Genomic DNA, 14,617 nt, shown 5'->3' on the forward strand with positions numbered 1-14,617 from the left:
CGGGACGCGGGTGGCGCCTCCCGCATGACCGCCACCCGCCACTGTGGGGCCCCCCTCCCGCCAAGCCCGCAGCCCGCCTTCAGGTTGGCACAGACAGGCTCAGGGGCCGGGCTCCGAGCTGCGGAGACCGCCCCCCTCGCTGCTCCTGGAGGGACGGCCGGGCCGTCCTGTTCCTCCTGAGGAAGGCTCAGCCCCTCGGTCCCCTCCCGGTGCAGAGAGCGCAGTTCATGGCCACTCGCGGCCCTGGGCGCCGGGCCGGGGTGATAATGACGCCATTTGCCCTCGGTGCCGATTAAGCCAGAACTCCGCGCGGCCCGCCGGAGCTGCCCGGCATGCCCACCGAGGCGCGGTCATGGGTGGGGGGAGGAGGGTGTGAGGGGAGGAGGTTGAAGGGGGAGGAGGGTGTGGAGGGAGGGGGGTGTGAGGGGAGGAGTGTGTGGAGTGAGGAGGGTGTGAGGGGAGGAGGGTGTGAGGGGAGGTGGGAAGAGGGTGTGAGGGGAGGAGGGTGTGAGGGGAGGTGGGAAGAGGGTGTGGGGGGAGGGGGGGAGGGGGAGGGCGGGAGGAGGGTGTGAGGGGAGGAGGTTGAAGGGGGAGGGGGGAGGGTGAGGGCGGGAGGAGGGTGTGGAGTGAGGAGGGTGTGGGGGGAGGAGGGTGTGAGGGGAGGAGAGTGTGAGGGGAGGAGAGTGTGAGGAGAGGAGGATGAAGGGGGAGGAGGGTGTGAGAGGAGGTGGGAGGAGGGTGTGAGGGGAGGAGGGTGAAGGGGGAGGGGGGAGGGTGAGGGCGGGAGGAGGGTGTGGGCTGAGGGGGGCTTTGTCTTTCGGAGCGGCCGCTCCGCGCCATTCCTCCGCGTCTTTCTGGGGCACCGCACCGGTGACCCCGTTTCTAAATGCGTTTCCCTGGGACTTTTCTGAGCTCAGACGCCGGGCCGGGCGGGCACTGGACACAATGAGGAGTGACCGGGTGGGAGGAGGGCTTGTCTCGGCTTTTGTCCCCGGGACTGGCCGCGGTTTGCGTGGAGGCTGGGGCTCGGGCGCCTCATCTGTGCGGGTCACGTGTCTTTAAACACGGGGGCACCGGCCCATCCAGGCCCCCCGCCCCGCTTCTGAAAATAAAGTTTTATCCGCGCACACCACGCCATTCACTTACCGCGCCCGGGAGCCACAGCCCGGGCCGCGGGCCGCGGAGCCTGGGACACGGGGCTCTGGGCCTCCACAGAGCGGCCGTGACAAGCCCGGGCCTGCGCGCCCCTTTCCCGGGCGGGAGGGCTCCCCTCAGAAGCGTGCCCCCTTCTTGCTCTGGGGCGTGTGAATGGTCCCCCGGTGCAGGGACTCTTCCCGAAGCATCAGCGCTCGGGACAGAAGCAAGGTCCCCTAGGGGGGGGGGGAGGGGTGGCCTAGGGGGATGGGAGCAGAGACTGGCCTGCTGGGGGACCGCGGGGTCCGGCCAGCCCTGCAGCCCTCCCCAGCCCGCTCAGCCTCGTCTCCGAGGCTTGGCGAGGGCAAAGGAGGGGGTGCAGCCACACCAGTCAGGTTCCCACGGGCGGAGGCGGCCCCTGCTCCCCTTGTGGGTCACGTCCACCGACCCAGCCCAGACTGGGACCTGCCGTTGGTGACGAGCTGTCTGCACCCACGCAGCGTGGCGAGCGGGTCCCAGACCGAGGAGAGAGATCTCCCTGCCCCATCCTGCTCCCCAGGGAAACCCCTGTCGCCCCACTGTTTTGTGTTAAAGAACAATCAGCTCAGGGTCAAAGGCCAAGGGTGACCAGCTGGCCCTGCCTCTGGCCAAGCCGCGTAACCCTGGACAAACTCTGTCCACACCGGCTGCGGGGCCGAAGGGGTCGTGAAGGGCAGGGAGTGGTTATCCGTTTGGACAGGGCTGTGGGCACAGCTCACCCTCCCGCAGGTTGCCCCGGACCAGCCTGGCTTTAAGCTCTGTCCCAGGGGCCCTCCCCCCGTGGCCAGGTCTGGGGTCACACCAGCTGCGTCACAGACGGTTTGCAGGAGCCCCGGCCGAACTTTCATTCGCTGCGTCAATACGCACCAGTAAGCACCTTCTGGAATGTTCTGATCTTTCCTCCTGCAGCCAGCAAACCAGGGCTCAGCGTGGGTAAGGGCTTGCCCAGGTCCCAGAGCCAGGACTTAAGATGGTCACAACAGTTATGAAGTAGCAATGAAAATAATGTTATGGTTGAGGGTCACCACAACATGAGGAGCTGTATTAAAGGGTCGAGGCATTAGAAAGGTTGAGAACCGTTGGTCTAGAGGCACGGTGGGCAGGCTCAGCCTTCCTGGGAGCATGCATACCATCACCATTTCAAATGCAGTGACTGACCAGGGAATTAAGGCGGAGTACGGGCTGAGTAAGGGCAGGGAGGGCGTGCCTGGGCTGTAGGGAAGGCCCCTCGGGGGAGTGACCTTAGGAACCTGAACAGCGACAGCAGTCTCGCTCAGGGAGCCCTGGAGCAGAACTTTGGGGGGAGCACAGGCTGTCCAAAGGCCCTGAAGCAGAGAGGAGGCCAGCCTGTGGGAGGGAGAGAAGACAGCCATATGGATGGAATGTGGAGAATTAGGAGAGATCGGATCATGGAGGGTCTTAGCCATGGTGGGGAATTTGAATTTTATATTCCATTCTGATGAGAAGCCATTGGGGTATTTTAAGCAGGATGATGTATAGGATATGTTATATTTTATATTTAAAATAACAATTTTTCACCCTGGCCAGGTGGCTCAGTTGATTAGAGCAGTGGTTGGCAAACTCATTAGTCAACAGAGCCAAATATCAACAGTACAACGATTGAAATTTCTTTAGAGAGCCACGTTTTTTACTTAAACTTCTTCTAATGTGCCACTTCTTCAAAATAGACTCGCCCAGGCCGTGGTATTTTGTGCAATAGCCACACTCAAGGGGCCAAAGAGCCACATATGGCTTTAGAGCCGCTGTTTGCCGACCATACTCTGGAAGGTTGGGGGTTTGATTTCCAGTCGGCACACACCTAAGCTGTGGCTTCAATCCCTGGTCAGGGTGCGTAAAGAAGGAAACCAATCAGTGTTTCTCTCTCACATCGATGTTTCTCTCCCCCCTTACCTCCGCCCCCTCTCTCTTTCTCTTCAATAAAAGCATACCCTCTGGTGAGGGTTTTAAAAATAATAACTTTTTATTATAAAAACCTCATGTGTTGCTGTGAGGATCAGCTGTTTGGGGGAGGCAGCCCCTCCCCCCACCCCCAGTTCCCAGGCAGAAGGCGGAGACCCGCCCCCCCGCCCCCCCCCCAGCTCCGCAGGGAGCGCTGGTCCCCAGTCATCCCAAACGCTGATCCACGTCTTGTCTCCTCCGCCCGGCGAACTTGGCAGGTAACATGCCTGCTGGTGTTTAGGAAACGCTTTTGGGTGATTTATTACGAAATAATGAGACAATTTAATTTCCATCAAGGCTTTGCACATCACGGCTTCTGTTAGGAAAACCCGGATTGCCGATCGCGGTAGCAGCGCAGGGAGAGCGGGTGAGGAACGCGGGGCAGGGCGGAGCCGCAGCTGCCGACAGGAAGACTCTGGGCGTGCGGGCTCCGGGGGCTGCTGGCCTCTGCCGAGCGAGCCCACGTGAGGGGACTCTGCTCTTGCTCGCGGGGCGGGTGGGCTCCCAGGAGCAGGAGCAGCGCTGCTTGTGAATGAGCCGCCCACGTGCGGCGTCTCCCCCACGTGGCTCAGAGCACCTCACACAGGCTCTCAGAACCGGCCAGCAGGGCTCAGGGTGAGCATCGACCTATAAACCAGGGGGTCACAGTTCAATTCCCCATCAGGGCTCAGGCCCGGCTTGCGGGCTCCCTCCCCAGTCAGGTGGCAGCTGATCAGTGATTCTCCCTCACCATTAATGTTCCTCTCTCTCTCTCTCCCTCGCCCTTCCTCTCTCTCTAAAAATCAATACAGGGAAAAATAAATTTAAAAAAAAACGGGGTGGGAGGCAGAGGGCTCATGTCCCCTAGGAGCTGCGGCAGCCCCAGCTTGGACAGGGTAGAGGGCAGAGGGCAGAGGGCAGAGGGCAGCACCATGCACTGACTGGGAAGCAGGATGGGGGGGAGGGCGGGCGGCCAAAGGCTGGGAGGTGCCCTGCAGCGGCGAGTGGCAGCTGATGTGGGGACTGCTCCCGCCAGCTCTCAGCCGCCGCCGGACCTCCCCAAGGACAGCTGGCCCACCCATGGCCTGTGGAGTGGCCCTCTGTCCACTCCGCCGCCGGCGCCGCGCGGGCACCTGGCCGCCTGCCACGCCTGGCATCTGTGCCCAGCGGGCCCACCTGTTGCGGCCCAGGCCCCTCCGAGGAGCTGCCGGCTGTGCGGCCGCTTGTCCTGGCTGGCAGAGCAAGGAGTTTCTGGGACAGCCTGCCAGTCCGGGAGCGCCTCTCCCGCAGCGCCCCAGTTCTGCCGCCGGCGTCAGCGAGCGCGTGAGCCGGAGACCGCTTCCCGCCTCGGGTTCCTGCCCGGGCAAGGCGGGGCCCACACCCTCTCCAGGAAGGAGCCTTCGGGGCCACGAACCCCCAATCTCTCTCACAGGGGTCCTCCCGGGGTTTCCACACGCCCACAGCCCCGTCCCTCTGTGAGCTGTCCGAGTTCCCATGCTTCAGCGAACCCTGCCTTTGGGGCCGTACCCCTGTGACTCATCTTGGTGCCCAGGCCCCGCGGCTCCTCGCCATGGCCCTCACACCCAGGGATGCCTCAGTGTGAGGCGGCCCAGCCGGGTGACCTCAGCAGTGTGTCTGCGGTGACCAGACATCACAGCTGTGCAGCGCCCGCACGCTAGCTGTCCGTCGGAGCGCGGCTGGTCCCCGCGCGGCTCTGTGGCGCTCACTGTGTGTGGGGCCTCGGGGTGTTTCCAGATGCACATGCATGTGGGTCCCCACGCAGCTCTGGGGCTGCCGAGGGCTGGCAGTGGGCCAAGACACTGCAGTGGCCCCGCAGCCCCCCCAAACCCAGGAGGGCCCCTCCTCTGGGTCAGGGCACCACGACGATCCAGGTCCCTCCTGCAGACCCCCGGGGAACAGCGTCTTCCTGAGTCTGTGCCTCACCTGACCCGACCCCTGACCCCCGACCCCTGCCGTGGAGCTAGGCCGTCCTGCCCGCCTGCAGGGTCTTAGCGTCCTGCGGGGCGTGTGTGCAGCATTTTGTGGGGAAGCCTGGCTGTGGGCGAGTCCCAGGCGGAGTCAGGCCTCAGGAGGACGAGGATTATTGGGTTTATCATCTGGGCCTCCTGGAGCGAGTCTGGGAGAGCAGGGCCGTCCTGGGCCTGGCAGAAGCTCATGCCAGACCCTTGCTGCCCAGACCTTTTCCTGGGTGTACCGGCCCCTGACCCTCTTGGCCCCCCATGCCGGCCCCTCCTCCCGCCACCCGTTCATTCCTCCTCACACGCGGGGCCTCCCCCTCCAGGAAGTCCTCCTGTCCTCGCTCTCACAGCACCAGAGCCTGCACACCTGTGTGCCTATTGGATTAGGAGGGAAACTCACAAGTTGCCGTCCACTGGGGTCATTGAGCCTCTGAACCAGATCCTCTCCCGGCCCGGAAGTCAGATATCTGAGACCTGGTGTCGCGGGGAGTAGCCCTCCAAAGGCCCCGCTGTGCCTCTCAGATCACCCTGGGTCCTGACAGGGCCAGTCCTCGGTGCAGGCTCTCACGAAGCCCAGGTGAGCCCATATGGACTCGTAACTGGTCGCCCCTGCAGAGACCCAACTTCCTAGCGTGGCCACGTGCGCAGGTGCGGCGTGAGACTTGAGCCACTATTCGATCCACCACTCCCCACGGCTCCTTAGTGGCCTGACGGGCCCTGTTCCCTCCAAACTGCCGGTACCCTCCCCTCCCCTGATGCTTATCGGTGTGCAATGGGGACTGTTCATTCCCGGACTCACCCGGCAGCTTGGCTATTGGCCCCAGCAGCTTCAGAACCCAGGCCCAGACCCATCCCAACCCATGTAGCCGAAGGGGCAGCTGGCCAGGCCCCACTGTGTGGTCCACCCCGCAGTCCCATGTTGCCTGTCGTCCCTGGTCCTCCCGTGTGGGGCAGGTCAGATGGAGCCTCAGGCCTGAGTGCTCCCGGGCCTGGCTTCCCGTGGCTCCGCCAGGCCCAGCCCCGCAGCCGAGACACTTGTTCTGTGACTGATAGACCTGATGGCATCTGTCATTGCGGGGCGGCCTCTGGCTGCGAGGGGCGGGTGCCCACCCCATCGCCTCCCTCAGCGCCTGCTGGGGACACTGGCGACCGAGGGTGCCTTGGAGTGCCTCCAAGCGCCCCGTCTGTTCAGAGCACACATCTGAAGGGACTGTGGCCGGGACACGAGTGGCATCCACTGGGGCGGGAAAGGGTCGCTAGGGAGGGTCAGGGGGGAACGGGCCCCCGGGCCAGAATAGGACGGGTTTGCACCGACGCCATCCGTGCCCACAGGCAGAACCCTGCCCCTGCGGTCAGTGGGCAGGAGGACAGGGCACGGTGCCTCCGAGCCGGCAGCCTGGGCCGGGGTGGGCTGTTTGCTGTGGCTGCTCCCGCAGCGTTAGGAGTGGAAGGCGGGGCTGTGTGGCTGCGGGGCTGCCTGAGGGCGGGGGGGCTGGAAGAGCCCTTCCCTGGAGAAGGGGTGGTCTGCACTGCCCAGCACGGAGTGAGCCTGAGCCGGGGCCAGGGTCTTCCCTTGAGGAGCTCACGGGGGGGAGGGGAGGGGGGACATCTATGTCTATGCCTGGTGGAGGCTGTGGAGGAGGGAGAGGCCTGGTGGAGGCTGTGGAGGAGGGAGAGGCCTGGAGGGGGCTGTGGAGGAGGGAGAGGCCTGGTGGAGGCTGAGGAGGAGGGAGAGGCCTGGTGGAGGCTGTGGAGGAGGGAGAGGCCTGGTGGAGGCTGTGGAGGAGGGAGAGGCCTGGAGGGGGCTGTGGAGGAGGGAGAGGCCTGGTGGAGGCTGAGGAGGAGGGAGAGGCCTGGTGGAGGCTGAGGAGGAGGGAGAGGCCTGGTGGGGGCTGTGGAGGAGGGAGAGGCCTGGAGGGGGCTGTGGAGGAGGGAGAGGCCTGGTGGGGGCTGTGGAGGAGGGAGAGGCCTGGTGGAGGCTCCTGCCCTCAGTCCCGCCGCTCCGGGGTTCTGGCTAAGCCACTGTGGTTCCTGGTGCTGGTTTTGGGGTGACTCCCTGGGTGGTGGTTCCTGGGGGTGGTTGGTGGTGGCTCCCTAGGACTCTCCACTCCACTGCACCGTCATGGGTATCGACCCAGCCGACCTCACGGAGCCCGGAGGCCTGGGTGTGTGCTCACTGCTGTCACGTGAGGGGAACTGAGCTGAGAGCTGTCACTTCCTCAGCGTGGGGGGCAGCAGTGACTGCCTGTGGGCGCCCCTGGCTCTGGCTCCTGAGTGTCTGAGACCTTGTCTGGTAGCTGCGGGGGGCCGAGCCAGGGGCTCCCTTCTCCCCGCCCCAAACTCCCCCGGTGGGAGGCAGGCGGAGCCTGGGGACGGAGCCGCACCTCCGGCGTTCAGTCCGCCCTGGACGGGCACCTGGATCGCATGGCCTGCCGGGGTCAGGGGTGTGTCCCCTCTGCTGGCCCCCCAGAAGGCAGGGTCCTCTGCACAGTCCTCCGATTGGGGGGGGCTCAGAGGTCAGGACACTTGTGCTTCTCCAGCTGCGCACCCACCTTCCCCCGCTGCCCCCCTTGCCTGTGCTCTAGGAAGGGCCTGCCCACCTCCTTGGGGCCCCTGACCTTCTCCTGGAGAGGGGGGCTGCTCCCAGGGGGTTGCGCAGGGAGGCCATGGCCTCCCCAGACAGCAGACAGGGCGGGCACTGACCTCAGCCACCCCTCCCAGACAGCCTCCCGTTCCCCCTCGCACCCAGTCCTCCCACCCTTGCCCCCCAGGGCCTAGAGAAACCTCAGAGCCCTCTCCATCCGCCCTGCCCCCGACTTAGTGCGGAGGGGGCAGAAGCCCCGCAGGCTGGGAGGCCCGGGAGCCAAGGTCCTGCCCCTGCCTGGAGCCCGGGGGAGGGGGACGGCAGGCGCCCTTCCTGCGGACGCGGAGCCTCGGGCGGAATGGAAGTTGCGCCTTTGGGTTTCTCTCCTTTTCACGCAAATGCGGCGGCTTTAGATCGTCCAGGGGGAGCCCCCGTCTCCCCGCCCCCAAACCGGCCTCCCGGAGGAGCCCTGCCGTCAGCGCCGCGTGCTGCCAGTGACCGCCTCCCGCCCGCCTGCGCCGCCCTCCGCCGGCCCCCGCCGGCCGCGGTGACGCTGCTGTGGGGGCAACGCCGGCCGGGCGGGGGGGTCTGCGTCTCCGCGGCGCGCGCAGGAGCAGCTGGAGCCGGGCTTCTCGAACCGAACCGCTTCCAGGACCGGGAACTGCTGCCTCATTTCGCTCCGCCGCTCCGCCCGCGGGAGACGCCTGGCCCCGGCCGGCGCCTGGCGCAGCGGCTCCTCCGGCTCCTCCGCGGCCGCGCTCCGCCCGCTCCCCGACCGCAGCCGCCGCTCGGCCGCCCGGGCCGGCGCCTCCCCACCATGCGGGCTCCCGCGCCGCCTGCGCCCGGCCCCCCCGCCCCGCCCCGGCCCGCCGCGCCCGCCTCCCCCGGCCGCCCGCGCCCCCGCCGCGCGCCCCCCGCGCCCCGCGCCGCCTAGCTCCCTCCGCGCCGGGCGCGCTGGCCGCGATGATGAGCGTCCCCGGCGGAGGGGCGGCCACGGTGCGGACGGGCCCCGGTAACGGTCGCTGCCCCCGGAATTCTCCCCACAGCGACTGCACCATCGAGGAGAAGGCGGTGGTCCTGCAGAAGAAGGACAATGAGGGCTTCGGGTTTGTCCTGCGCGGGGCGAAAGGTAGGCGCGGGCCCCAGTCGGGCCGCATGCACATGTGTGTGTTCGTGTGTGTACATGTGTGTGTACGTGTGTATGTGCACACGCCCGCGTGCAAGGCAAGCCCCCGCTCCAGGCAGCCTCTTCTGGGCACTTGGTTGCTAGACAACCGCGGCTTCACCTGCCGCCTGCTCAGAGGCGCGGGCTGTGACTGGCTTCCGTCCCTGCACAGCATCCCTGCACCCCTCCCGCGCCCTCCCCCCTTTAACCCTGGTTTGGGGCTCAGGTCCCGGCTGGCGGCCGCCCCCCTGCAGAGTGAGCTCCTGCCGGTGCGCGGGCGCCTGCCCCTGAGGTGACTTTGCCAAGGAAACGTGGCTGCATGGTCCCGCGGCCGTGGCCCGAGCCCGCGGCCCCCGCGTGGTGGGGTCTGGGGTGGGGGGTTCCGGGGTGCATTGCACGTGGAGCCCCCACCGCCAGCCTTTGACGTGGGGGCTTCCCTTCCGAGAGAAAACAAAATGGCATCGGCTCCCCACGGAGGAGACAGCTGGCCGCGCAGGCGAGCATGTGGAGTGCCTCCCGCCCCCTTCCCGGCCCCACCTGCCAGGCTCTGGCTGCCCCGCGGCGTCTGTCCGGGGAGAGAGAGGATGCCGGCCCGTGTGTGTCCACCACTGTCTGTGCTCACCCCTCCCCTCCCCTGCGAGGGCCATCTCCCTCTTCCCACCAGCACCCTGGCCGCCCGGGACACCCAGGAAAGCCACCTCTTCCTGGGATTTCCGGGGCAGCGGCATGGGGCCCGAAGCCTGGTGCCCGGGGAGACAGCTGGGACGGGTTTCGCACCCGCAGCCACCCCGGGGCAGCGCCGGTTCCGGTGAGCTCCGAGCGAGGTCCCGGCGGCGGCCTCCGGCTCCGGGCTCCGCAGACGGAGCCTCGGCAGGTGGCTGGCTGGTGCTTCTGCAGCTCCGTGTGCTTATGGGGGAGCTTTTCCATTTTTAGAACCGAAAGTGTTTAGTCACCGATGCTTTTAAAGAAATGACGGGCGTGCACACAGACACGCACCGCGGAGCTCGCCAGTCCGTGCTCCTGGCACCGAGGCCCGGGGTGTGGCGGCCCAGAGCGCGCCCGCCTCCGTGGCGAGCTGCTGCTGGCCTGGGACGGCGAGGTCAGCCCTTCCGTGGTGGCGGCCTGGACCTCCCCTTCCCCACGGGTCCCGGGGCCTCCCTCGCAGGGTCCCGGGTGCGGCTGCCGCTGTGGACACGTCCCTCAGGCCGTAACGAGCTCCCGTCCTTGCCTTCCCAGCGGATACGCCCATCGAGGAGTTCACGCCGACGCCGGCGTTCCCGGCCCTGCAGTACCTGGAGTCCGTGGACGAAGGCGGGGTGGCCTGGCAGGCCGGCCTGAGGACCGGGGACTTCCTGATCGAGGTAGGCCGGGGTTCGCCTCCTTCTCTGGGGAGAGCGCCGACTCTCCAACTCGTGGGGTCCGTGGTCTGGGCCGCGTGGCCATGGGGCCCGTGGGCGGTGCTCACGGAGGCTGGCGCGGACGCACGCTCAGCTGTCGCCACCCGCCTGGCTCCCGTGTCCTGGGGACGTGTATCGGGGCCATCTTGGGCGGCTGACTCTGGCGGGTGGAAATGTGTGGAACGTGGCCGCTGGTCTGGACGTGGCCGGGGAAGAAGCGTGCCCACCCCGGCGTGGGGGACGGGGGATCTCCAGGCCATTTGCTGGGACGGGGAACGGACACCTGGAGGGCAGGTGGGACGGGCAGGTGGCGGCTCTGCGGGGTGAGGCCCTGGCTGGTTTGGAAGTTGCAGGAACCGGCCTGTCGGCGGAGGGTGGCCTTCAAAGACCGAGGAGCGTGGGCACGAGGGGCGTCAGCAGCCGATGGCACAGAAGGAAGCCAGCTTAGAGGCTGTGGGATCGGCCTCGGCTGGCAGCAGGAGGGGGTGTGCTCTTAAAGGCGCAGGTCCCTGTTCTGCAGCCTCCGCCAGCAGTGCCCGGCCGCCAGCACCTCTGAGCGGGGGCCCTGTGCGGTCGAGGTGTTGCTTGGCATCACGCTGTGCAGACGGATGTGTTACTCTCTGGAGCTGGTGCAGGAGCAGGAGTGTGTCGTCCTTGGGGACGTGTTTTAGGGGCTGGGTAGTGCCCGCGGCCTCGCCGGCGCCCTCGTGTCTTGAAAAGCATTTCTGGACGCTCACCCTGAGCCCTGTCTCATCCGCTTGGAAACCCACGTGCAGGTGGAGGGGACGGGGGTGTGGTGCCGGCCGGCCCCGTGGTGGTGCTGTCCGTTCTGTGGAGGAGGCGGCCCAGGCCGTGGCGGGCGGTTGCCTGAAGCCGTTGTCTGGTTTCGCCTGAGCTTCCCAGGTGTGTCCCGCTGTGGCTTCTCAAGACGGAGCGCCGGGAGCGGGACCGTCCAGCCCGGGGAGGGCGCGGGCGCTGTGCAGGCGTCTCCGTACTCCGGGCCTGTCGGCCTCGGTAGGCCTGCTGACGGAATAACCTGTGAGGTCCGCCTGTCGGCACGGCCCTGGTGTAGGCCCTCGGATTGTTTCCTTAATGAACCATCCGCGGAGACGCAGGATGGCCTCTGGGAAGCAGACTGCCGGGGTTGGTGGCCGTGGCCGGGTGCGCTGGGCCGGGCGGAGAAGGCATGCCACCCAGTCGGATGGAAGCCCCGTGGAAATGGGGGGGCATCCGAGTCCCTGTTGCCAGGCCGGTGTGGCTCGGTTGGTTGGAGCATCGTCTGTGCACCGAAGGGTCGCAGGCTCCATCCCAGGGAGGGCGGGGATGTGAGGCAACCGAGGGGCGTTTCCGCCCCCCCCGCCCCCCCCAAAGCGCAGGGAAGCACACCCGCCGGCGAGGATAAAAGACAGAAAGACGGTTTCCGCACTTCGCCACGCTCCTCCAGGGACAGCTCTCACTCCGCTCTGCTCACCGCCTGCCCCGGGAGAGGCCTGCTGGTGTGGGACCCTCTGAGGTGCTGGGTCCGGAGGCTCTGCTGGCGTTAGGGTGTCACCAGGAGCAGGAGGAGGGGCCCGCCACGGCCAAGGCCCAGCCCCCTGTGGACGGGCTGGACCCTCGGAGCCCAGCCCCTGCCCATTTCCAAGGCCCCGGTGGGCTCAGCATTCTCCTTCAGGGCTCCAGTGGAAAGCCCGGGAACCTTCTTTGGGCTGTTTTCCCAGCTGCCGGCCCCGCCGGAATACTAAGGTCACTCACGGCCTCAGAGCGCCTTTCCCACCGCGGCGTTCTATGGTCTCAGTGAAAAGCTTCCACCTTGTGGGGCTGTTTTCAGCGGACTCACGTGGCTCAGCGGAGTCTGCGCCTTTGCAAGAAGCCACCTGGAGCTAAGGGGCTTCTGAGCTTTTGCTGGAGTGAGGGGTCCAGGTGCGGGTGCAGGTCCCAGAGTCCCAGGTGCAGGTCCCAGGTTCGGGGTCCCAAGTGCAGGTCCCAGGTACGAGGTCCCAGGTACAGGCCATTGTCCTCATCCCACCACATCTCCCGGCAAGGTTCCTTCCTGTCTGCTCTTGGAAGGAACTCACCGTGTGTCTGATGTGTCCTTCCTTCTTAAAACGCTGTGGGAGTGGAGCGTGGAGCGAGGGCCACGTGGAGGTGCCTGTTGGCTCCTCTGAGCCCTCAGCACCCACAGAGGCCTCTCCCTCTCGGTCGGTCAGGAGGCCAGGCCAGTCCCATGTGGCCGCGGCCTTGCCCCGAGGCCCCGTGCGAGCGCTCCTTGGTGCTGACCCTCCGGCTGCCTCTTCTCCTGGGCACCCGGGGAGCTGGTTCTTCGTCCTGGGCCTCGTTTCTTTGTCCACCACCCTCCCCCCACCGCCAAGAAACAAAAGCTGGGAGTGAAGTTCCTGTCGGGCCACTTTCCCTGGGAGATTCGGAGGAGGGGGTTGACTTCTGGAAGGTGGACAGGAAGTGGGTGCCGTGGAGCGTCCTATGAACGTGGCCGCCCTGCTCACTGTTTCAGCTCCATGGGCCCGGGTCCGGGGGGGGGGGGGGGGGCGTGTCCCGAGAGCTTGAAGGGCAGTGGGAGCCATGCGCCCAGTGGGGACATGCAGGAGAGACCAGGAGGGGCAGGGGGGGGGAGCGGCAGGCTCGTGTCTCTGTGCAGGTGAGATGGGGGGGCGAGGTTGGGGGCACAGTGAGGCCCGAGGAGGCCCCTCTGGTTGCAGCAGAGCCCGCTCAGGCCGGCGAGGGGCAGAGCTTGCCTGGTCCCTCTCTCCCTTAGAGATTCTCTGGTTAAGTGTCCTGACCCCCGAGCCGAGAGGGCGTGGGGACAGCTTTGCATCGAGGAATTGGGGAGACAGGAGGTCGGGGGTCGTCTTGACGTCTTCCGGGGACTCGCCGAATTGATGGTCCATCGACCCCTGTCAGCGACACCGGCTGAGACCAGAGCCACCGCAGACCTGCGGAAGCCGGGCCTGCGGGCCAGCCCACGCCTGCAGGGTGGCACCATGGTGGGCGCCGTAGACCTGTTTGTAGCACCCCGGGTGCTGCTAGGCACTCCGCCGGGCAGGCGGGAGCAGGGTGGCGCGTTGGCCTTGGAGCCCGGGGGCGGCCCTCGCTGAGCGTGGGAGCAGGTGCCGTGTTAGTGCCGTGTCAGTGCCGTGTCTTCCTTCTGGGCCCCCGGACAGGGAGCTTTCTTCTTGCATTCCTCTCCTCTCTGCTTCTCAAGTCACCCTGACACGCTCCACATGACCACCCTCAGCCACAACTCGTGGGACGCACACGACTGTGCTGGGTGTGTGAATGGGCCAAGTGTGAGAACGAAAGCAGACGCTGAGGTGCCGGTTCATCTTCCAATTAGCAAATGTGTGTATGCCTGTGCCGCTGCTGGTTACCCCTGCTGGTGACCCCCTGCTGGTGACCCCCTGCTGGTGACCCCCTGCTGGTGACCCCCTGCTGGTGACCCCCCTGCTGGTGACCCTGCTGCTGGTGCAGTGCTCACGCGTGTTGTGTGGAAGAGTAACTGCCTGTGTCGCGCACCGTGACACTAGCCCAGGAGCAGTGCATCCTGGGAAATTATCTAAAACACGGGGAGCTCGTTGTCGCCAAAACCAGGGGTGCACAGCCAGGAAGTGGTTAAGGGGCAACGTCACCTGCTTGTGGATTAATATGAAAGTGTTAAAAATGGTGCATGTGCCTGGCAGGTGCGGCTCAGTGGTTGAATGTTGACCTATGAACCAGGAAGTCATGGTTGGATTCCCTGTCAGGGCACATGCCTGGGTTTTGGGCTCCATCCCCATCATGGCCCGTGCAATAAAAATTAAAAAAAAACATATATATATATGCACACTCACATGTATATATGCACACACACACGCATATTTAAGTTGTGTATGCAAGCCCACGCCTGTGTGCTCAGTGGTTAGAGTGTTGGCCTGCACACTGAAAGGCTGTGGGTTTGATTCCTGGCCCCAGTCAGGGTGCATGTGGGAGGCAAACAATTGGTCTCTCTCTCTCTCTCTCCCCCTCTCACTCTCTCTCTAAAAAATAAACCAGTGGGAAGCATCCTGGGTGAGGGTTAACAAGGACACATGGCGTGAGGCGTTCTCAGGGAACAGGCACTGCGTCCGCGGGGGGGGGGGGGGGGGGCGCACAGGGCCCTGGCGACATCGTCTCAGGGCCCCAGCTCCCTCCTTCAGGCGCGGGGAGGCATGCCAGACAGGGAAGAGGAACGCTCGGGGATGGGCTCTGGCGCCATGGCTGCCTTCTGCTCCGACTTCCCTGCCTCTCGGAAGCGCTCGGTGCCGGTGTAGTTTTTGACAGGTATTAATTCGATAAGTAGGAAATCATCCCTCAGGAGGGAACTGTGCAGGAAAAGGATTCCTCCGTGGCC

At 65.8% G+C, this 14,617-nt stretch overlaps 1 protein-coding gene across 10 annotated transcripts in view; it reads left to right on the forward strand.

The window, feature by feature from the left end:
- SHANK2 (SH3 and multiple ankyrin repeat domains 2) overlaps positions 1-14,617 on the forward strand; it is a 132,586-nt gene that overhangs the window by 72,181 nt on the left and 45,788 nt on the right. For all 10 annotated transcript variants that reach the window (XM_036416646.2, XM_036416647.2, XM_036416649.2 and 7 more), the window contains 2 exons: positions 8,721-8,803; positions 10,076-10,200. In XM_036416646.2, coding sequence (XP_036272539.1) covers positions 8,721-8,803; positions 10,076-10,200 — 208 coding nt within the window. The remainder of the gene's footprint in view (positions 1-8,720; positions 8,804-10,075; positions 10,201-14,617) is intronic.

Source organism: Pipistrellus kuhlii, unplaced genomic scaffold (assembly GCF_014108245.1).
Source record: "Pipistrellus kuhlii isolate mPipKuh1 unplaced genomic scaffold, mPipKuh1.p scaffold_m20_p_56, whole genome shotgun sequence".
NCBI classification, from domain to species: domain Eukaryota; kingdom Metazoa; phylum Chordata; class Mammalia; order Chiroptera; family Vespertilionidae; genus Pipistrellus; species Pipistrellus kuhlii.